Raw genomic sequence first — 24,367 nt, forward strand, 5'->3', positions numbered from 1 at the left:
ATTTGAGTATCACCCATCATCAGGTGAGAGTTTGTTTACTCTCTCACACTACAACATACTGTTGTAAATAAGGGTTTTCTGTGTTTTAAGTGCTGCATATTTTTAATTATTTATATTTTTAAATGCTGGAAAGAATTTGTTTAGTTGTTTAGTGGCACATTAAAATTATATGTTATTAGTACTCAGAGGTACTATAAGCAAAAAAGAGAATTTTGAAGGAAAAATGTCTAATACTTAAATAAATCCAGCTGAAATCGTAATTAAATTATGGGCTACTAACACAGAACTATTAATTTTAAAACTTTATCAAAATTTTATCGAATTTTTTGATTTTTATTTTTCTTATAATTTGAATTTTTAGACGGCCCTCGAATATTTTTAATATATTAGTAGTTATTAATAAAGAATTTTTTTTTAGTTTTAATATACCATCACCATTTCCCTTAAATGTTCAAGATTTTTCATTAAATTAAACATTTTCCAAAAACTAGAACTCTAGGCGTATGATTAATATTAATTACGAAATAGTGGTAGAAAAATCCCTATAGATTTTTATAGGAACAAGATAATAACTATTTATAAAAGGTATTTAAAAGCCAAGAAAATGTGTTTTCAATATCTGTAAATAAAATCAGTAATTTCTTTAAACTAAGTTTATTATAGAGATTGAAATATGAAATGAAAAACTGAAGAGAATTTTTTTTTTTTTAATTTCGCTATAATTAACAGGGAATTAATTATTGTAATACCAGATTTATATAATGCTGTCGAAATTTATATTTCAAAGTTATTTGTGATTTTTTTTTAATTGTAAAATTTTTTTAAAATTTTAGAAAAAGTTTTTTTGCTTCTCTTTCAATAGGTAACTTAGGAATACGTGTAATATTCTATTAAAAAACTAAATGTTTTTGCAAATATTGTTTTTTTTTTGTTTAAGCTAAAATTTTAAAACGACCCTCTTATATTTTTCTATCTAAGTTTAAGAATTTATAAAGATATCCAACTTAGTTTCTAATATTTATAACTTTTTTCCTTAAATTTCCTAATTTTCGCTCTAAATAAATGATTTTTAAAAAAAAAAAAACAACTTTAGGCGTATGATTAATATTAATTACGAGGTAGTGGTAGAAAAATCCCAATAGATTTTAATAGCAACCAGATAATAACTATTTATAAAAAGGGTTTAAAAGCCAAGAAAATATGATATAAAGGTTACTTAATAAAATCAATGATTTCTTAAACTTATAGAGATTGAAATAAGAAAAATAAAAAAAATTTAAATATTTAAATTTTTTTTAAAGTTACAATTTCAAAACGACCCTCGTATATTTTTCTATCTGAGAATTAGCCCTCGTATAGATAACTAATTCAGATTTTAATATTTATAACTTTTTTCCTTAAATTTCCTAGTTTTGGCTCTAAATAAATGATTTTTTTAAAAAAAATAACTCTAGGCGTATGATTAATATTAATTAAGAGGTTGTGCTAGAAAAATCGTTATAACTTTTGTTACAAACCACATAATAACTAACTGTAAAATGAATTTGAAAGCTAAGAAATTAAGTGTTAAAGATTTGTAAATAAGATCAGTCAATTCATTAAAAACTAAGTTTTTAATAGGAACAAGAATACAAAAAAAAAGACAGCACAGAATAATTTTTTTATTTTATTTAAATTTCTATTAAATTAAGCATTAATATTGTGTATCTATTTATAGTTCGAAATTAATATCATGCTGCTCAAAATATTGAGATTTAGTTTTGAGTTTTTTCTCTTTAAAAAAAATTTTGAATTTTTTAAATTTTCTAAAATCCTATTATTTTATTAATTTTGTAGGCAAAACTTAAGCAAAAGTTTTGACATCTAACTTAATTTCTAATATTTATAACTTTTTCCATAAATTTATTGGTTTTCGATATAAATAAATGATTTTTAAAATAAAAATAACTGTAGGCGTATGATTAATATTATTTACGAGGTTGTGCTAGACAAATCGTTATAACTTTTATTACGAACCACATAATAACTAACTGTAAATTGGATATAAAAGCTAAGAAATTAGGTTTTATTAATTTGTAAATAATATCAGTCGTTTCGTTAAGACCTAAGTTTTTTTTTATCAAACTTGGTACAACATAAAAAATTTTAATTTTAGGCGAATTTTTTTTTTATTTTTCCCGAATTTTATGATTTTTAGTACTGCCCTCGTATAATTTTAATATGTTAGTTTTTATTAATAAAGTGTTCAGTTTCTATATTGCATGACATTTTCCCTTGAATGTTCAAGATTTTATATTAAATAAACGATTTTACAAAACCAGGTACTCTATGCGTATGATTAATATTAATTATGAGGTTGTGTTATGAAAATCCCTATAACTTTTGTTAGAAACAACATAATTACTATCAGTAAAAGGGAGTTTAAAGCCAAGAAATTGCATTTTGTTTCCATTAAGGAAACAAGTTGTATTGAATGTTGTATGTTGTTTTAAAACCAAACAAAATTGATTAGTTATTCACAAAAAAATGTTAACTAATTTTCATCTTCATTAATCAATTACTTTTTTCGTTCCAAACTCAAATGGAAGCGAAAATACGTTTTGAGATATAAAATTAGTCCAATTTTTTTTTATTTTTCCTGAATTTTGTGGTTTTTTTTACGGCCCTCGTATAATTTTAATATTTTAGAAGTTATTAATAAAGAAAATTTGTTTAGTTTCTATATTCAGTGACATTTTCCTTTGAAATTGCAAGATTTTTTAACATATTAACGATTTTTCAAAAACAATAACCCTAGGCGTATGATTAATATTAATTACGAGGTTGTGTTATGAAAATCCCTATAACTTTTTTTAGAAACAACATAATTACTATCAGTAAATGGGATTTTAAAGCCAAAATATTGCATTTTGTTTCCATTAAGGAAACAAGTTTTATTGAATGTTGCCTGTTGCTTTAAAATCAAATTTTTCAATTGATTTGATATTCACAAAAAAAATTTTAATTAATTTTCTTCTTCATTAATCACTGGCTTTTAATTAATAATTTATCTTGTATGGCATCTTTAAACTCATTCAATTATTTTCTTTGTTTTGTAAAGATTTTTATCAAACTGAAGTAGTTAAATTTTATAGCCTACTATTAAGTGCTATAACTCATTATAAAATAGACTTTTTTCCATAATTACAATTCAACTACTTAAACTGGTTATGTAGCTGTAATGTAAAGTAAGAAAGATGAGAAAAACTTTATTTTTGGAGAACTTTATACCTTGGAAATGGCAATTAAGTTTAGAGACTTTTTTTGGAAGTGCACAAAAATGTTAAAAGGTTAATTGGAAAATAAAATTAAAGCAGCTAAAGAAGATTGAGCAGATTTAAATTAAAAATAAATTTCATTAAAATTTTACATCTTTTGGGTATTTAAGGAATTTCTTTATTATAAAATAAAAAAAATTCAAATTAATTTTTTGAAATTATTTGTTCTTTTTCTTTCATGTTCCATTGAATAAATATTGGTTTTTTCTTATATATTTTTTTTCTTCTGTTTGCCTTCCTCTCATTGGACATGTTCTGGCAACACAATGTCCCTACCATAATGTGTCTTTGTTTCATATTGCAGATGACGACAACGATGATGACCTCAAACCAAACCAAAAAAAAAGAGACTAAAATCAAAAGAAAAATACTATATCAAGAGTAAGTATTGAGAATGAAAAAAAAACGTAAGCAATTTAAAGTTTTTCATTACTTGGTCTAATAAAACACAAGACAGGCAGCAGCAACACCACAACCAACATTGTCTTGCATGAGCAGCATGTTTCAAATGCAAAAGCAAGTGTGTTAACAGTCACGTTTATACCTTGGGTAATTGAACGTTATTTATTTTTGAGCAAGATGAAGCTCTAAGGCAGCAGCAAGAAATCAAGTAAAAAAAATTCATAAAAATTTTTTTTGGGAAAAAACAAGAAATTCTCAAAGAATATTAAAAAAGAAATTCAAACATCAATTTAAAAATGTTTACATACTAAATTTGTTCGTTGGAAAATATGGCAAAGGGAAAAGCATTTAATTATATGGGCCTTACAACAAATCTAAATATTTCAGCACAAATTTAAGAAATTTATGCAGTTTAAGGGCCTCATTATTTAATATTTTAGACACACTTATGGCATTTTATAATTTAGATTTACTTAATAAACATTTATTACAATTATAAAAACCTCCACTAATTGCAATGGAAATATTACTACGTGCTGTAATTATCAAAAAACTTGCCACGAAACACAAGTAGTGCAAAAATGTAATTAGAAACATATAAAAATAAACTGCAATTTTAACAGCCAATTCTAAAAATAGAAAAATGAATATATAACTAAATAAGTAACTAAAATTTACTGCATAATTTTCTCAACATACCATAGAAAATTTGTGTAAATAGCATTATTAAATTATTATAAAAATATAAATTTTTAGTTTTTGCTATTAAAACGACCCTCGCATATTTTGGGAAAATTTAAAAGGAAATAAATTATAACACTTTTATTAGCTTATGAAATTCCCAACTTATTTCCAGAAATTCCATGTTTTTCTTAGTAAAATATGGATTTTTAAAAAATAATCACTGCAGGCGTATGATTAATATTAATTAAGAGGTTGAGCGATAAAAATCCTTATAACTTTTGATAGGAACTAGATAATAACTATTTTTAAAAAGGGTTTGAAAGCCAAATAAGTAAGTTTTAAATATTTATAATTAAAATTAAATATTTTTAATCTCCAAAAATGGTACAGGGTTTAACAAGAAAATAAAATGAAAAATGAATTTTTTTTTTACATTTGAATTTCTAAAAGGCTTTAATAATAAAAATATATTATAAGTAGCTGATTTTTTTAATAATTTGTTCATTTAACATTCTTTAATAAGACATTTTTTCCAGCTTAAAAGATCTTTTACCAAATTTTTCAATAAATTCTGGTATAAAATCATTTATTTCGTGATTTTTTTCTGTAAACTTAATTTTTAATATGACCCTCGTATATTTATGAGAGGTTTTGTATGACATAATAAAGCCTGTTTGTTTAATGTTTATTCTTCAAAACTTTTTTCTAAAAATTTCTAAGGTTTTCCTGTGAATTAACGATTTTTAAAAATAAGCCACCCTAGACGTATGATTAATATTAATTAAGAGGTTGTGGTATAAAAATCCTTATAACTTTTGATAGGAAACAGATAATAACTATTTTTAAAAAGAGTTTGAAAGCCAAATAAGTTAGCTTTAATGATTTATAATTAAAATTTAATATTTCTAAAATTAATAAGAAAAAAAATCAAAAATTAGAAAATATTTTTTTACATTTCAATTTCTAAAAGGCTTTAATAATAAAATTATATTATAAGTAGCTGATTTTTTATATTTAAAATTCTCTAATAAAGCATTTTTTCAAGCTTAAAAGATTTTTTACCAAATTTTTCAATATATTCTGGTATAAAATCATTTATTTCGTTCTGAGTATTGTATTTTTTTTCTTTAAACTTAATTTTTAATACGACCCTCGTATATTTATGAGATGTTTTGTATGATATAATAAAGCCTGTTTGTTTCATGTTTATTCTTCAAAACTTTTTTCTAAAAATTTCTAAGGTTTTGCATAAAATTAACGATTTTTAAAAAGAAGCCACCCTAGGCGTATGATTAATATTAATTAAGAGGTTGAGCGATAAAAATCCATATAACTTTTGATAGGAAACAGATAATAACTATTTTTAAAAAGGGTTTGAAAGCCAAATAAGTAAGTTTTAATGATTTGTAATTAAAATTTAATATTTCTAAAATTAATAAGAAAAAAATCAAAAATTAGAAAATATTTTTTTACATTTCAATTTCTAAAAGGCTTTAATAATAAAAATATATTATAAATAGCTGATTTTTTATATTTATAATTCTCTAATAAAACATTTTTTCAAGCTTAAAAGATTTTTTACCAAATTTTTCAATATATTCTGGTATAAAATCATTTATTTCGTTCTGAGTATTGTGATTTTTTTCTTTAAACTTAATTTTTAATACGAACCTCGTATATTTATGAGAGGTTTTGTATGTCATAATAAAGCCTGTTTGTTTAATGTTCATTCTTCAAAACTTTTTTCTAAAAATGTCTAAGGTTTTGCTGTAAATTAACGATTTTTAAAAATAAGCCACCCTAGGCGTATGATTAATATTAATTAATAGGTTGATCTATTAAAATCCTTATAACTTTTGATAGGAAACAGATAATAGTTATTTTCAAAAAGAGCTAGAAAGCCAAATAAGTATGTTTTAATAATTTATACATAAAATTAAATTATCCGCTAAAAATGGTACAGGGTCTAACAAGAAAAAAATAATAAAAATATTTTTTTTGAAAGACTTTAATAATACAAATATTTCATTTAGACGAAAATGTTCAATATTTTTTTAGTTTTAAATTCTTTAATAAAAGAATTTTTTCAATTAATTCCGGTATAAAATTATTTTTTTTCTGTATTTTTAGATTTTTTTCTTAAAACTTAATTTCGACCTTCGTATATTTATGAGAGGTTTAGTGTGTGATAATAAAGCCTGTTTATTTATTGAATATTCTTTAAAACTTTTTACTAAAAATTTCTAAGGTTCTGCTGTAAATAAACGATTTTTAAAAAGAAGCGTATGATTAATATTAATTAAGAGGTTGATCTATTTTTCCATAATTTTTTATTTATGATTTCTGTTATTGCCAATATTTTACTTCAATTATCAAGTTTTTGCCTCGATTTTAAGATTTTTGCAAAATACATACTGTAGGCGTATAATTAATATTAATTACTAGGTTGAGTTATAAAAATGCTTATATGTATTGATAGAATTAAAATAATTGCTATCTGTAAATGGGATTTGAAAGTCAATATGGTAGACCTTAAAGATTTTGAATTAATATCTTGTAATTCAAAACACTAAATCTCTTAAAGTTATTATAATAAGCACAATTATTTTTCGTGAAAATTTTTTGGTCTATCGTGTATTTTTCAATGGGTAGTAAATAAATAAAGAAAACTGGTTTATGATTCCAATTATTTAAAACGTTTTTCCTTCAATTATCAAGTTTTTGCCTTAATTTCACGATTTTTTCAAAATACATACTGTAGACGTATGATTAATATTAATTACGAGGTTAAGCTACTTGAATCCTTATAAGTTTTGATAGATTTTAAATAATAGCTATCTGTAAATGGGATTTGAAAGCCAAGATTATATGCTTCAAAGATTTTAAATTTAAATCTGGTACTTTAAAACACTAAATCTGTTACAGTTATTACAAAAAGCAATTTTAGAAAAAAAAATATTTGATTTTATTTTTCCTAAAAATTTTTTTCCTTTCATGTATTTTCCAATGGCTTAGTACAAACTAATACAGAAAAGTGGTTTTTATTTTCTATTATTTCCCATATTTTACTTCAATTATTAAGTTTTTGCTTCGATAACACGATTTTTTCAAATTACATACTGTAGGCGTATGATTAATATTAATTACGAGGTTGAGTTACAAAAATGCTTATAGGTTTTGATAGAATTATCAAAGTAGCTATCTGTAAATGGGATTTGAAAGCCAATATTGTAGGCTTTACAGATATTATATTAAAATCTGTCACTTCGAAACACTTTTTTTTTTTTTGTAGTTCAATCAACTATAATTTGTTTAATTCTATTTCAGTTTTCTTCACTTATTGCTAGGAAAACAATCTATGATTAGTCATAAATATATTTCTTTCCTAACTAGCTTATCTTTTGATGATAGAAAATGCCTAAAATGAAATATATCAATGTCATGTCTTTTTGCTTTCACTAAAGTATATGTTTGCTAAATATACCAGTATGTAAATATTATTTCTATTATTATTTTTTCGGGTACCATTTATCTTTTCGTTTCTGTTTTTTTTCTGTAGTTGATAGCCTAAAAATACAAAACATTCAATCACTGTCTTTAATCAAAACGGCGTTTTTTTATTAGAATGCTACTATTTTCTAAAACATCCAACTACAACAAGAAAAATAGAAACAAATATTTGTAACAGAACCAACAGAAGAAAAAAATCTACATGTCATCTTAATGCCTTACATTACAAAAGCCATTTAATGAAGGACATAACCCTCCTCTTACCCTATACACAAACTGCTAAAACCACACTTAAATACACAGACAAATCGTCTTCTTTTGAAATCTAAAAAAAAAATATAGAAGAAAAATTGTGCAAAATTTGCTAAAAACATGATGATGATGATGATAGTGATGGTGGCAATGACGACAATTCCTGTTAATGTAAGTATTAAGGGAGGTTTTTTTTGCCTATTTTAAAGAAAAAAAATTAATGTCTACTCATTAGTAACAAAGCTATCATCAAGCGGGATTTAGTTTTTAGTGTTTTCTTCGTATATATTCATTCATTTTATAAAAATCAGCATAAATGTCCAAAAACTTTTAAAACAATTTTATTTGTATTTTCATCATTTCACACACCATTTGTGTGTGCTTCTCTTTGGACTTATTCAAGCTAAATTTAACCGCACATTTGACAATGAATTAAGAGAGACAGTAGAGCAGGGGCCTAGCAAAACGCACAACTACTTCCGTTGGCATTTAACAATACGTAGAAATGAAAACCAAATGAATTTGGACAGTAGCGGAGAGTTTAGAGGCTTTTCATTACAGCATCAATAATTTAAAAGCAAAGTGGACATGATGAAAAAACAAATAGAAGACTTCAATAGCAGGCTATTTAGGTTTGTCAATCAAGTAAATTGTTTATTTGGTAAGCCTGCTAAGGAGGAGCGTATTACAGGGAAGTTTGAAAAATTTTCAGAGAAAAAGTTTATTATTTTTTATATTTTAAAATTTTGATATTGAGACTATAATCTTTAGAATTTGCAAATAAATCATGTTCTTATTTCATTATGATAATTTTTTCCCAACATTTTCCAGGCTTTATACCTTAAATTAACGATTTTTAAAAATAGTTACTCCAGGCGTATGATTAATATTAATTAGGAGGTTAAGGTATAAAAATCCTTATAACTTTTGTTAGGATTAAGATAACAAACATCTAAAAAAAGGACTTGAAACACAAGAAATCAAGTTTTATAAGTATAAAATGGAAATCGGTTATTTTGAAATACTAAGATTTTTATAGACTGTTGAAATAGAAAAGAAAAAAAATTTTTTTTTTTTAATTTTTCTTTTAATTCTAATTTAGTAAATATAAGCATATATTTTCTTGAAATACGAGATTAAAATCATGCTCCAGACAATATTGAAGTTAAATTTTTGATTTTTTTTAAAGATTTAAAATTTTTTAATTTTTTTTTTTAACTCGTAAATTTAGCAAATTTTCTTTTACAAATCTTTTGTATAATAAACAATCGAAAAATGAACAAAAATGATTAATACTCCTTTAATTTGTTTTTTTTATTTTTACCTTTGAGTTTTTTTTTACATTGAACATAATTTTTAATACGGATTTCATATATTTGCCATTAATTATTAGGTTTTAATAAAGTAAACTTAATTCTTTTATAATTTGTATAAGTTTTTTCTTTAAATTTCCCAATTTTAGCTGTAAATTAACGATTTTTTAAAATTAATTACTCTAGGCGTATGATTAATATTAATTATGAGGTAGTGGTATAAAAATCTCTATAGATTCTGTTAGGAACAAGATAACAACTGTTTATAAAAAGGGTTTAAAAGCCAAGAAAATTGGTTATAATGATTTGTAAAGGAAATCAATCATTTCCTATACTAAGTCTATAATAGAAAGTGAAATAAGAAAAAAAAAATCAAAACAGAATTTTTATTTTTTTTTAATTTTACTATAATTAAGAGTGAATTAACTATAGTAATTCCGGATTCATATAATGCTGCCAAAATTTAGTTTTTAAAAATAAATTTGATATTTTTTAATTTTAAAAAATTTCGAAAATTTTTTAAATTTTAGAATAATTTTTATTTGTTTCACTTTCCTTGGGTAACTGAGGGAAAAGTGTTATAATCTATAAAAAAACTAAATATTTTTCAAAATATTGTTATTTTTTGTTTAAGCCAAAATTTTAAAACGACCCTCGTATATTTTTCCATCTAAGGATAAGAATTTTTAAAGATATCCAACTTAGTTTCTAATATTTATAACTATTTTCCTTAAATTTTCTAGTTTTCGCTGTAAATAAATTATTTTTTAAAATAAATAACTCTAGGCGTATGATTAATATTAATTAAGAGGTTGTGGTAGAAAAACCGTTATAACTTTTGCTACAAACCAGCTAATAACTAACTGTAAATTGCATATGAAAGCTAAGATATTATATTTTAAAGATTGGTAAATAAGATCAGTCATTTCATTAAGAAAAAAGTTTTGTATAGAGACTAAAATACAAAAAGAAAACAGCACAGAATTCATTTTATTTAAATTTCTTTTAAATTTAGCATTGATATTGTGTATATTTTGATAATTTCAGATTAATAGCATGCTGCTCATAATATTGATATTTAATTTTGAATTTATTCCCTTTAAACATTTTTGAATTTTTTCAGCAGTTAAAATTTTTAAAATTTTTCTAAATCTCTTGTTTTATTAATTTTATTGGCAATACTTAAGTTAAAGTTTTGTCATGTAATTTAATTTCGCATTTCTTATACTTTTTTCTTTGAATTTCCCAGTTATCGCTGTAAATTAATGATATTTTTAAATATACTACTCTAGGCGTATGATTAATATTAATTACGAGGTTGTGGTACAAAAATCCTTATATATTTTGTTAGGAACAAGCTAACAACTAACTGTAAAAAGGGTTGGAAAGCCAAGAATGTAAAGTTTCTATATTATGATTTTCATTAGAAAACTTAATGTTTCTATATTATAAAATTGGGGACTTAAACAAAAATAAAAAAAAATTATTTTTCAGTTTTTGATAATGAACCATAAACTGTTCCTTATATCATATGTTATTGTTAATAAGAAAAATTTAGACCCAATTATTTTTGCTAACTCTTTAATAAACTTAAAGGTCAGTATTAAACTTTATAAATTAACACTTTAGCTGGTATTGCATTGTTCTAAAAAAGGTAAAATATTACCTTGTTATGCCTACTTTTATACATATTTAAGGCAATAAAAAAAACCCAGAAAGACAGCAAAATTATGCGTTTATGTAAGTATGTTGAAGCCAATACTTGAACACTTGAAAAATACAAAAAAAAAAAAACAACATAAACATTGTTTGCTGGTGATAGTACTGTCACTTCCGTTTCCGTTGTAAATGGCACTCATATACATACATTTTAAACAATGTGTGGTTGTTGTTATTTTTTTTTTGTTCAACATTTTGTTGTATGTATACGTTGTACACACATACACACACACACATTAAATCGAAATTTTTCCAACAAAAATAACACATGTAAATGACACATTTTCTCTAGAGCATCCTACAGCAAAGGAGCTATGAAAGCAGTTATTTATGTTTGTTAAGAGAGGGGGTTTGTAGGGTGTTTAAAGAAGACCTAAAATATCGTAACAAGACCCTGTGTATGGGTTAATCATGTTCATGATGAAACTGGACAAAAATAATAGCAAAAGAGTTAAATAAGCCAAACCTAGGCGGATGTTGGTTGGAAAAGGACCAGTTTTTTTTCTTTCTAGGAAATACTAACTAACATACACACAGTATTGCTTGCAATGGTTACCAATACAGAGTTTTATACACATGTGTAAGGGGACCTGAAATCCCTTGGTTATTTCTATAAAGTTGATTTTTAGTAGAAACCTCATACTTTCCGTTAAGTTTGGTGGCAAAATTTTTTTTGCTTTATCTTTTTTTGGGGGGGGGAATGACAAAATTTGAAACACATGCTTGTTTATCTGGTTTTATTTAGTACTTTTTTTGGTTGGTTTTGAGGAGAGCATGTATTCTGGGGAGTGCGGAAGTTTTGTTTTGTGGTTTTTGTTATAGTTTTTGGTTTTTATTCATGTTTTTCTATATTTTTTTTTGGCAAAACCAAAATACAAAATAGTTTTCGTTTTGTTGCTAAACAACAAACCTCTTCTTTTTCCTTTTGTATGTTTAATGTAATTGTAATCATGTTTTTAACATGTTTGACCATGTTGGCATAATTTAATTTAAATTAATTCAAAAAGGACATATAGAGAAGAATAAAAGCCATTTATCATTTACACACATGTAAACACAAGGATACACATTTAAAGAATTTATAGTTTTGAATTTAAAAAGAGAGAGGAAATGTTTCATAGCAGAACTAGAATAGAACTAGAACAGAACTAGAACAGCACTAGAACAGAACTAGAACAGAACTAGAACAGAACTAGAACAGAACTAGAACAGAACTAGAACAGAACTAGAACAGAACTAGAACAGAACTAGAACAGAACTAGAACAGAACAGAACAGAACAGAACTAGAACAGAACTAGAACAGAACTAGAACAGAACTAGAACAGAACTAGAACAGAACTAGAACAGAACTAGAACAGAACTAGAACAGAACTAGAACAGAACTAGAACAGAACTAGAACAGAACTAGAACAGAACTAGAACAGAACTAGAACAGAACTAGAACAGAACTAGAACAGAACTAGAACAGAACTAGAACAGAACTAGAACAGAACTAGAACAGAACTAGAACAGAACTAGAACAGAACTAGAACAGAACTAGAACAGAACTAGAACAGAACTAGAACAGAACTAGAACAGAACTAGAACAGAACTAGAACAGAACTAGAACAGAACTAGAACAGAACTAGAACAGAACTAGAACAGAACTAGAACAGAACTAGAACAGAACTAGAACAGAACTAGAACAGAACTAGAACAGAACTAGAACAGAACTAGAACAGAACTAGAACAGAACTAGAACAGAACTAGAACAGAACTAGAACAGAACTAGAACAGAACTAGAACAGAACTAGAACAGAACTAGAACAGAACTAGAACAGAACTAGAACAGAACTAGAACAGAACTAGAACAGAACTAGAACAGAACTAGAACAGAACTAGAACAGAACTAGAACAGAACTAGAACAGAACTAGAACAGAACTAGAACAGAACTAGAACAGAACTAGAACAGAACTAGAACAGAACTAGAACAGAACTAGAACAGAACTAGAACAGAACTAGAACAGAACTAGAACAGAACTAGAACAGAACTAGAACAGAACTAGAACAGAACTAGAACAGAACTAGAACAGAACTAGAACAGAACTAGAACAGAACTAGAACAGAACTAGAACAGAACTAGAACAGAACTAGAACAGAACTAGAACAGAACTAGAACAGAACTAGAACAGAACTAGAACAGAACTAGAACAGAACTAGAACAGAACTAGAACAGAACTAGAACAGAACTAGAACAGAACTAGAACAGAACTAGAACAGAACTAGAACAGAACTAGAACAGAACTAGAACAGAACTAGAACAGAACTAGAACAGAACTAGAACAGAACTAGAACAGAACTAGAACATAACTAGAACAGAACTAGAACAGAACTAGAACTAGAACAAAACTAGAACAGAACTAGAACAGAACTAGAACAGAACTAGAACAGAACTAGAACAGAACTAGAACAGAACTAGAACAGAACTAGAACAGAACTAGAACAGAACTAGAACAGAACTAGAACAGAACTAGAACAGAACTAGAACAGAACTAGAACAGAACTAGAACAGAACTAGAACAGAACTAGAACAGAACTAGAACAGAACTAGAACAGAACAGAACTAGAACAGAACTAGAACAGAACTAGAACAGAACTAGAACAGAACTAGAACAGAACTAGAACAGAACTAGAACAGAACTAGAACAGAACTAGAACAGAACTAGAACAGAACTAGAACAGAACTAGAACAGAACTAGAACAGAACTAGAACAGAACTAGAACAGAACTAGAACAGAACTAGAACAGAACTAGAACAGAACTAGAACAGAACTAGAACAGAACTAGAACAGAACTAGAACAGAACTAGAACAGAACTAGAACAGAACTAGAACAGAACTAGAACAGAACTAGAACAGAACTAGAACAGAACTAGAACAGAACTAGAACAGAACTAGAACAGAACTAGAACAGAACTAGAACAGAACTAGAACAGAACTAGAACAGAACTAGAACAGAACTAGAACAGAACTAGAACAGAACTAGAACAGAACTAGAACAGAACTAGAACAGAACTAGAACAGAACTAGAACAGAACTAGAACAGAACTAGAACAGAACTAGAACAGAACTAGAACAGAACTAGAACAGAACTAGAACAGAACTAGAACAGAACTAGAACAGAACTAGAACAGAACTAGAACAGAACTAGAACAGAACTAGAACAGAACTAGAACAGAACTAGAACAGAACTAGAACAGAACTAGAACAGAACTAGAACAGAACTAGAACAGAACTAGAACAGAACTAGAACAGAACTAGAACAGAACTAGAACAGAACTAGAACAGAACTAGAACAGAACTAGAACAGAACTAGAACAGAACTAGAACAGAACTAGAACAGAACTAGAACAGAACTAGAACAGAACTAGAACAGAACTAGAACAGAACTAGAACAGAACTAGAACAGAACTAGAACAGAACTAGAACAGAACTAGAACAGAACTAGAACAGAACTAGAACAGAACTAGAACAGAACTAGAACAGAACTAGAACAGAACTAGAACAGAACTAGAACAGAACTAGAACAGAACTAGAACAGAACTAGAACAGAACTAGAACAGAACTAGAACAGAACTAGAACAGAACTAGAACAGAACTAGAACAGAACTAGAACAGAACTAGAACAGAACTAGAACAGAACTAGAACAGAACTAGAACAGAACTAGAACAGAACTAGAACAGAACTAGAACAGAACTAGAACAGAACTAGAACAGAACTAGAACAGAACTAGAACAGAACTAGAACAGAACTAGAACAGAACTAGAACAGAACTAGAACAGAACAGAACTAGAACAGAATTAGAATAGAAGCATTAATATAATTCGTTGAAAGTTCCCCTTAAATTTCTATAATAAAATACTTATTTTTCTTTTCAAAAATACTTAAAGTTTAAAATAATTCAAGTTTAAAAATCTCTCATAATTATATAAAAAGTAATAAATAATTGTATATAAATATAAAAACACTGTAGTTAATAACTTGTAATACAACTTGTAACTTGTTAACAAAAAGAACTTGCTAAATTTGCATAAATATTTGAAATAAACACGTATAAATAAAATATTGAAAATTAACTCCAAACTGACAACAAACAACACAAATATTATTTTATATTAATAAATATTTATATAAATATAATGAATTATAATGTTATTGGTTTTTGCTTTTTATAAAAAATATATTGCAATAAATATATATTTTCAATTAAATGAAACAAATATTAACAAAATCAGGTCAACTAAAAATAAATCAAGAACAATTTTTTTCTAAATATAACATAGAAAACCATAAATTTCTTTCTGAAGTTATTAAAGTTTTTCCATATTATTTAAATGAAATTAAAAAAAATAAAAATTCTTTAATTAATTAATTTTATATACAGGGTGATACATATGTTTGGTGTTTTATTAATTTTAATTTTAAATTTAAACTTTTTAACAAAAATGTTCTGTTTTTAAAATTTATATAAAATATTTTATTTTTTTTTAAACAAAATTTATTTATTTATTTATATTTGTCATAAAATTTCAAAATTTCTTTTTTTAGAATTTAAAATAACGCACGTACAAACACTGAAACTACTGATAGAGAGTTTATATAGAGAGTAATATAAAGAGGTTGTTTATTTTTTTTATATATAAAAGGGGGGAAATAGAGGAATTTGTATTTGTGTGTTTTGCATTTTATATATAAAATTTTTAGTATTTCTTTTTTCAAATTTATATATATAAAATATTTTTGAAATATTTTACAGAATTTTAAGTGTGTTTAAGGGGTTTTTGTATTTTTTTGTTAAGGGATTGACTAATTTCTTAAGAGTTGTAGAGCGAGAGAGTAAAGCCTTTTGAGCGAGCGAGTTTTAAGGAAGTGTGTGAGATTTTGTTGAGGTTGTTTTTGAAGGCAAAGCTTTTTTTTTGAAATGTATGAAAATGTTGCAATGTTTTTATGAATTATATTTTTTTTAATTTTAAGCATTTTCAATCATGCCTAATTTTATTTGGTTTATTAATAAATAGTTTGAAAAGAGCTTTATTTTGTTTGCTTGTAGATAAAAGTGTGGTTTATTTTTTTTATAAATATTTTTTTACAATAATAAAAGAGAAAACTTTAAAGTTGTTTTTTTTTATAAAATTTAAAGAATTAAGAGGTTAATATTATCATTAATAAATATACATTTTATATACATGAAAGCAATTTTTACATATTTTTATACAAAAGGCTTATTATAAGCAAAAGCTGTCTTTTAAAGCTTTAAGCGAATTTCTAGAAAAAAATTTTAAAGTTACCTAAAGTAAATTAAAAAGTTTAAGGGCCATTATTACAACTTGCCTTTAAGTTCCTAATAGTAAAAGTTAACTTTAAGCAATAGAAAAAGGTATCCTTAAAGTTAACTTTTACTATTAGGAACTTAAAGGCAAGTTGTAATAATGACCCTAAGCTTGTTAAAACTTTAAACAAACTTCTTGTAAATAGTTTAACAAATATAGCTTTAATTTTTGCTACATAATTTTAATAGCTAACTGAAAAAGATTTTTTTAATTTAAATTTAAATATACATACAACTTATAGCTTTCAGTTTTACGCATTTTAAGCAAACATAAAATTTGTTTATACAAAAGCTTTTCTTAAAAACTTTTTTATAAAAACTTTATTGTGAAATTTTTGTGAGAAATTGTTGTTTTTTGCACTATATTTTATTCTGCCTGTGAAGCTACTATTAAAGCTTTTAATTTTAAATATTTTATAAAAGAATTTGAATGTTTTTCTAAATAGTTTTTAAAGCCTATAAAAATCGTAATACAATAAATAAATTTAAAAAGCATTTTCATTAAACTTTCAAAATAATCTAACAAAACTTGTTTTTGTTTACCAAAAAAAGTGCTTTTGATACTTTTGCTGCTATCTAGCTTTTATTCTAAAATGATTTTCTAATAAGTATATATTATTCACAGAAAAACTTTTGAGTAGTTTCTTCCAAAATCCAGAAAGGTCTTAAAATTATTTTTTTAAAAAAGCTTGCTTAAGGAATTTAGCACATTTTCTGATAAAATTTTTAAAACTTATTTCTAGAAAGCTTTTTTTTAATTTTTATAAAAAGTTTTTTGAATCTTCCGGTTTTTTTTAAACGATTTTCCAGAAAGCTTTATTTTTTTTGGAAGCTTTTTAAAAGTTTTTGTAAAATTATAAACGAGTTATTCTAGGAAGCTATTGTAAGAAAGCTTTCTTAAGATTTTTGTTTAAAAACTATTTAAATGTTTTTGAATAACTTTCTTTATTTAAAAAAATTATTTTTTTCAAAAAGCTTTCTTATAAAATTTTTAAAGAAAAAAGCGTTTTTTAATTTTTATAAAAAGTTTTTTGAATCCTATTGTTTTTTATAAGATTTTCCAGAAAGGTTTATATTTTTTTTGGAAGGTTTTTAAAAGTTTTTGTAAAATTATAAACAAGTTAGTCTAGGAAGCTATTGTAAGAAAGCTTTCTTAAGATTTTTGTTTAAAAATTATTTAAAAGTATTTGAAAAACTTTATTTATTTAAAAAAAAATATTTTTTTAAAATAGCTTTCTTAAAAATTTTAGCACATTTTCTTACAAAATTTTTAAAGAAGAAAGCTTTTTTTTAATTTTTCTAAAAAGTTTTTTGAATCTTATTGTTAAAAGCTTTTGGTTTTTTAAAAGATTTTCCAGAAAGCTTTATTTTTTTGGAAGCTTTTTAAAAGTTTTTGTAAAATTATAAACGAGTTATGCTAGGAAGCTATTGTAAGAAAGCTTTCTTAAGATTTTTGTTTGAAAACTATTTAAAAGTTTTTGAAAAACTTTATTAAAAGTTTATTTATTTAAAAAAAAATATTTCTTTAAAAAAGATTCTTAAAGATTTTATCACATTTTCTTATAACATTTTTAAAGAAGAAAGCTTTTTTAGTTTTTTAAAAGATTTTCCAGAAAGCTTTATTTTTTTTGGAAGCTTTTTAAAAGTTAAGTTAACTAGGAAGTTATTGTAAGGAAGCTTTCTTAAGATTTTTATTTAAAAGTTTTTGAAAAGCATTATTAAAAGCTTATTTTTAAATTTTTTTATGATATCTGGTCTAAAAAGCTTTAATTAATTATTAAAATATTAAATTAAAAGCTTTTGAAAAGTTTTCTAAGAAGTTTTTCGAAAGCTTTTTTAAAAATGATTTTAAAAAGTTTGTTTAAAATTGCTGTTAGCTTTCTTACAAGATTTTTTAAAAGTTTTTCCAGAATGAGTTCTTAGAGGCATTCTAGAAAGCTCTTTTTAAGTTTGTTTAGATAACTATTTAAATGATATTTTAGAAAGCTTTAAAAGTTTTGTAAAAAGCCTCTTTAAAAGTTTATCTATAATTGAAAGTTATTCTAAAGTCCTTTAGAGTTTTGTTATAAAGTTTTTTATAGGTATTTCTAGAAGGAGACACTCTAGAAAGCTTTTTTTATTTTTTTGAGAAAATTATTTAAACGATATTTTAGAAAGCTTTTTTAAAGGTTATACTAAAAGGCTGTACTACGAATTTGGTTGGAGTTTTTTAAAATCATTTTAGAAAGCTTTTTATGTTTAGAAAACAGTTTAAATGATATTTAAGAAAGCTTTTAAGAGATTATGTCAAAAATAATTTGATGTTTTTATTTACAAAGCTTTTTTAAAAGTTTTCTAAGAAGACTCTTTGATACTTTTTCTAGGCAACTTTTTTTAGAAAACTGATTAAATGATATTTTAGAATGCTTTTTAAATGATTATGTCAATAATAATGTATTATTTTTTCTACAAAGCTTTTTTAAAAGTTTCTTAAAAAGCGTATTGAATACTTTTTCTTTATGTTTTTCTAAAGAGCTTTTTTAACAGTATCTTTAAATTGATAGGTTTACTTTTGTTTTCAAATGTTTTTTTAAAGTAATCTCTAAAAGGACTTATTTAATTATTCCATAATAAATTTTAATTGTTTTTATTCTGAAACCTAGAAAAACTTTTTAAAAGCATTTAGCAAAATTTTGAAAACCTTTTACATATTTTGCAATTAATAATGTTTTAAAACATAGCAAATCGTTAAAAAAAAATTAACCATTTATTTTCTGTGCCAACAAAAGCTTGTAAAGAATTGTGTTTTAGAAAGCTTTTAATTAATTTTGCTCATAATTCGTATTTAATGTAGCTCTTTTTTGGTAAAACACCATTAGTGATAGATTATTTACAAAGAAAAACAATTTAATAACAACTATTTTAATTAACATAAGAAAATATTTACTACAATAAACTTTAATTTTTTTAAGCTCATTTACCAACTATACACTTTGTATTTGCTAAAACCTTTTATCAAAATTGCTAAAGTATTTCCAAAAACATTCAAACATTTCTTGGCAAAACTTTTTTTATTTAACAAAACTTTAAAGTTTTCTCTTGTCTTTTTTTATATTCATTTTGTTTAATCACCCTGCATATAATTATTTAAAATCTGTTTATTTATTTAAGTTTTGTTTTGTTTTTAATTTAACACATGAATCAAGCAATTTAATTAAAAAGAATAGTTGTCAATAATTTTCCAATTTCGTAACAAACTCAAACTCAAAATAAAGCAAATGATAACATTTACACTAAAAGCTTTTTTATGTATATTAATTTTTTTTTCATAAACATTTTAGACAAAAAGCTTAAACTGTTTAATTATTATTTTTTTGGTTAAGAATTAAATATTTTGCATAACTAGTAAAAAAAACTTGAGCTCTTTTCTTTTTTTGTTTTGGTTTTATTTGAACTTTTGCTGTAATTTTTAACAATAAATTTCAAACAAATTTTGTAATTTTTTTTTTTGGGGGTAAAACTGAATGAGAGAGAGCTTTTGAAAATGAATACTGACTGATATTTGTTTGAGGTTTGATATTAATATAAACAAGGGGTTATTTCTTTTTATTTGGGGGGGGGGGGTAAGGGGTATTTGATAAGGTTATTCATGGGGATCAATTGTGGTGAAAAGTGTCTTGAGGTGAGTTTATCAGTTTTAATTAGGGGGAGTAGTGTTTGTGGGGTGGGGGGAACTGAGTGGTGTGTCGATGTGTTAGTGAGTTGTGTCTGAGTGTGAGTAGTGAGTGAGTGTGCAAAACACTATGGAAACATCATGAACTCACCATCATGTAGCGGATCTATTGTGTGAATCATAAGCTGCAATAGGCCATGACGAAATTTTGCACCAGTCTGTGTACTACTCGCATTTCCACCACTGCTATTACCTGTAGTGCCAGCACCACTACTGGATCCAGGTGGTCCTGATCTTGACTCCGAGGCCGCTCTCGATGTTACCGAACCACCAGGCTGTGTGGCCATTGAGGTTTCCGAAGAATTGGCAGCATTGCCCTTTTTTAAGGGGAGACAACACAGTAAAAGAGTAAAAAAGTGAGAGAAAGAGAGAAAAAAGTAAAGAATAAAGGGGGAAGAGAAATAAACAGAAATATAGATGATGAGTTATTACGATGAAGATGATGTTTAATTTTGTTTTTATTTAGAAATTAATGCATTTAGGGTGAGAGTAATAGGAAGAGAGAGAGAGAAAGATAGAGAAGAAAGTATAGGCAAAAAGAGAGAAAAAAAGATATTATGTTATTAAATATTTAGCTCTTTTTGGTGTTTATTCAAAAGAAGAGACTTAAACATTTCAACAAAAAAATATTAATGTAAAAGAATTAACGATAAAAATGTGTGTTTTTGGAGAAAATAGAGCTTTATGGGAAGAAAAAAGCTTTTGTTGTTAGTAAACGTAAATAGGAATTGGAATTTAATTTTTATTATATACTTTTAGATACATTTTAACATATTTTTAATTTTTTTAAATAAAAGCTTTTTTTAAAAGTTATTTTTAGCTTTGACCAAAAACTTTTGTTATGAAAGCTTTTCATAGTTTAAATAAAAAAAATTTCTTAAAAGCTTTTTATAAAATATTTACTGAGCTTTTTACATGGTTTTATTAAGCTTTTTTATATCAAAGCTCTTATAAAGCTTTCTCATATAAAAACGTTTATCAAGCTTTTTATATAAAAAAGTCTTTTTACATTAAAAAGCTTTCACTTCAAATAAAAGCCTGTCTTTAAATCTTTTTAAATAAAAGCTTTTCTTAGAAACTTTTCTACATCATTTTTATAAAAGCTTTCCTTTAAACATTTTTATATAAAAGTTTTTTTTGAGCTTTTCTTGAAAACTTTTTTATAAAAGCTTTTCTTGAAAACTTTTTTATAAAATCTTTACTTAAAAACTTTTTTATTAAAGCTTATCTTGAAAATTTTCTTAGAAGAGATTTTCTTGAAAACTTTTTTATTAAAGCTTTTCTTGAAAACTTTTTTATTAAAGCTTTTCTTGAAAACTTTTTTATTAAAGCTTTTCTTGAAAACTTTTTTATTAAAGCTTTTCTTGAAAACTTTTTTATTAAAGCTTTTCTTGAAAACTTTTTTATTAAAGCTTTTCTTGAAAACTTTCTTATAAAAGATTTTCTTGAACACTTTTTTATAAAAGCTTTTCCTGAAAGCTTTTTTATTAAAGCTTTTCTTGAAAACTTTTTTATAAGAGCTTTTCTTGAAAACTTTTTTATAAGAGCTTTTCTTGAAAACTTTCTTCTAAAAGCTTTTCTTTTAATTTTTATATAAAACCTGTGATAAGCTTTTTTCATGAAGCTTTTATTTTAACTACAATCTTTTCAAAAAAAGCTCTTCTTAAAAACTTTCTTATAAAAGCTCTTCTTAAAAACTTTCTTATAAAAGCTTTTCTTAAAAACTTTCTTATAAAAACATTCTTATAAAAGCTTTTCTTAAAAACGTTCATATAAAAGCTTTTCTTAAAAACGTTCTTATAAAAGCTTTTCTCAAAAACTTTCTTTGAAAAGCTTTTCTTAAAAACTTTCTTATAAAAGCTATTTTATATAAAAACCTTTCATTCCAAAAGATTATCTGATGTTACTCTAAGTAAAAATTTGAATTGCTGTAAAAAAGAAAATTATAGCTTTTTTTACAAAAAAGCTTTCCATCAAGTTCTGTTTGAACACATTTTTATCATTATATCTTAAACTTATACATGATTTCTGCCAATTAGTTAAACAAAACAAAAAAACAAAATAACAACTAAACACTGAATAAAATTATAATTTTTAAGATAAATAAAACAAACACAAACTTAAAAAACTAATAAATAAAACTAAAACTTTGAATTTGTTGTATTAAAAGCTTGCATTGTTTTATAGTTGTTTTTTTTTTCTTAGTAATTTTTGGTGAGTGAACAAATAAAGCATTACGATTTGATTTTTGAGAAAAAGAAAACTAAAAAAAATAAAATTAAACGTGGTAGTGAAGGCAAAAATTTATTGAAATCTAATCTAAATAAAATTGATAAAAATTTGAAAGCTTTTATTTAGTTTGTTGGGTTTTTAAAACAATAATTTCAAATAAGTTTTTGCTGAAACACCACACAAATCAATTCAAATAATTTTTTTTTTTTTTAAAAAAAAAACTCAAAACAAATCCATTAAACAATTCAACATTTAGTAAAAAACATAAAACAATAAGAAAGAAAAAAACACTTAAAAGCTTTTATTTCTAACTAAAGAGAAAAAAGTGAATAACTGAAGAATTAAAAGAAAACTAAAAAATATAAATTTGTTGTTAGTACACATTACAACTAAATAAATTAAAACCAAAAAGAAAATAAAATATTTTTTTCATTGTATTATTTTGTTTAAAATATTTATTTTAAATATAAAAGCGCAGTGGGAAGTTTTTGTTGTATTTATTTCATTTCTTTTTCATTATTCCTTTTGTACTTGTAGGTTTTTTTGTTTCTTATATTTTTTTTTTATTTATTTTTTCATTAAGAGTTGTTTACTATAATTTTTTTGAGTAAAGAAACACAAAACAAAATGAAAACAATAATAAAGGAAATTAGAATAGAATGAGAAATAAGATTAAAATAAACTGAAAAGTTTTAAGGAAAAAAAAGCTTAAGAAAAGCTTAATATAGCTTTTAAAAATAGTTTACAGTTAAAACAAGCTGTTTATATATAGATATGTAGATTAAAATGGGAAAACTTAAAGCTTTAGATGCTTTTTAGATGTTTAGATAAGGAACTAGTGGTAAAAAGCTTGAGTATAAAGTAACAAATTTAACATTGGCAAATTATTTAAAACAATTATTATTATATTTTTTTTAAATATTTTTTTTAATTTCTAGTTTAACAGTAACTTTTAATTACAGGAATAATGTTTCTTTTGTTGAATTTTCATACCAAATGAAATGAAATTATGTATTGTTTGTATGTATGTGTATTTAATGTTTAAATGAGTTAAAGCTTTTATGAACAAATCAACTAAAATTATAGGAATCCGACAATATTGTTATTCCTTACATGATCATTAAAGTTTGTCATTAAAACAAAATTTGAAAAGCTTTTCTAAACTTTGTTTATATTTAAAACTTTATAAAGAATATTTTTTATATTAAAAAGCTTTTTGAAAAAGGTTTATTATTCTTTTACAGTCTTTATAGTTTAAAAGCTTATTGAATAATTTTTGACATCACTTTTATGTAAAAGCTTTTTAAAATATTTCATACATATTTAAAAACCTTGCAAAGAAGCTTTCTCATTTAAAAGCTTTTGGAAATAGAGTTTTTATTTAAAAGCTTTTTGAAAAAAATTATATTTTGTTAAGAAGCTTCTTGTGTAATCTTACAAGTGTAAAAGATGTAAGATGTTTTTATAGCTAATTTAGTTTTATTTATAAAGGAGCATTTTCATAAAGACAACTTCTTATTTAAAAGCTTTCATTATTAAAACTAATTTTGAACCAGGTTTTTATTACAAAATGTATGTTAATAAAAAAGATTTTTTAAAAACTCTTATTATAATAGCTTTTCTTGAAAACTTTTTTATAAAAGCTTTTCTTGAAAACTTTTGTATAAAAGATTTTCTTAAAAACTTTTTATAAAAGCTTTTCTTAAAAACTTTTTAAAAGCTTTTCTTAATTTTTTTTCTATAAAAGCTTTTTTTAAAAACTTTTTCTATAAAAGCTTTTTTTAAAAACATTTTCTATAAAAGCTTTTTTTAAAAACTTTTTTATAAAATCTTTTCCTAAAAACTTTTCTATAAAA

At 24.3% G+C, this 24,367-nt stretch overlaps 1 protein-coding gene across 1 annotated transcript in view; it reads right to left on the reverse strand.

Moving 5' to 3' along the window:
- Positions 1-24,367, reverse strand: part of Nckx30C — a 219,254-nt gene that overhangs the window by 79,240 nt on the left and 115,647 nt on the right. Inside the window, exon 3 of the mRNA XM_065500403.1 lies at positions 20,371-20,596. Within this exon, the coding sequence (XP_065356475.1) occupies positions 20,371-20,596 (226 nt within the window). The remainder of the gene's footprint in view (positions 1-20,370; positions 20,597-24,367) is intronic.

The sequence above is a fragment of the Calliphora vicina genome, chromosome 2 (assembly GCF_958450345.1).
Source record: "Calliphora vicina chromosome 2, idCalVici1.1, whole genome shotgun sequence".
Lineage (NCBI taxonomy): Eukaryota > Metazoa > Arthropoda > Insecta > Diptera > Calliphoridae > Calliphora > Calliphora vicina.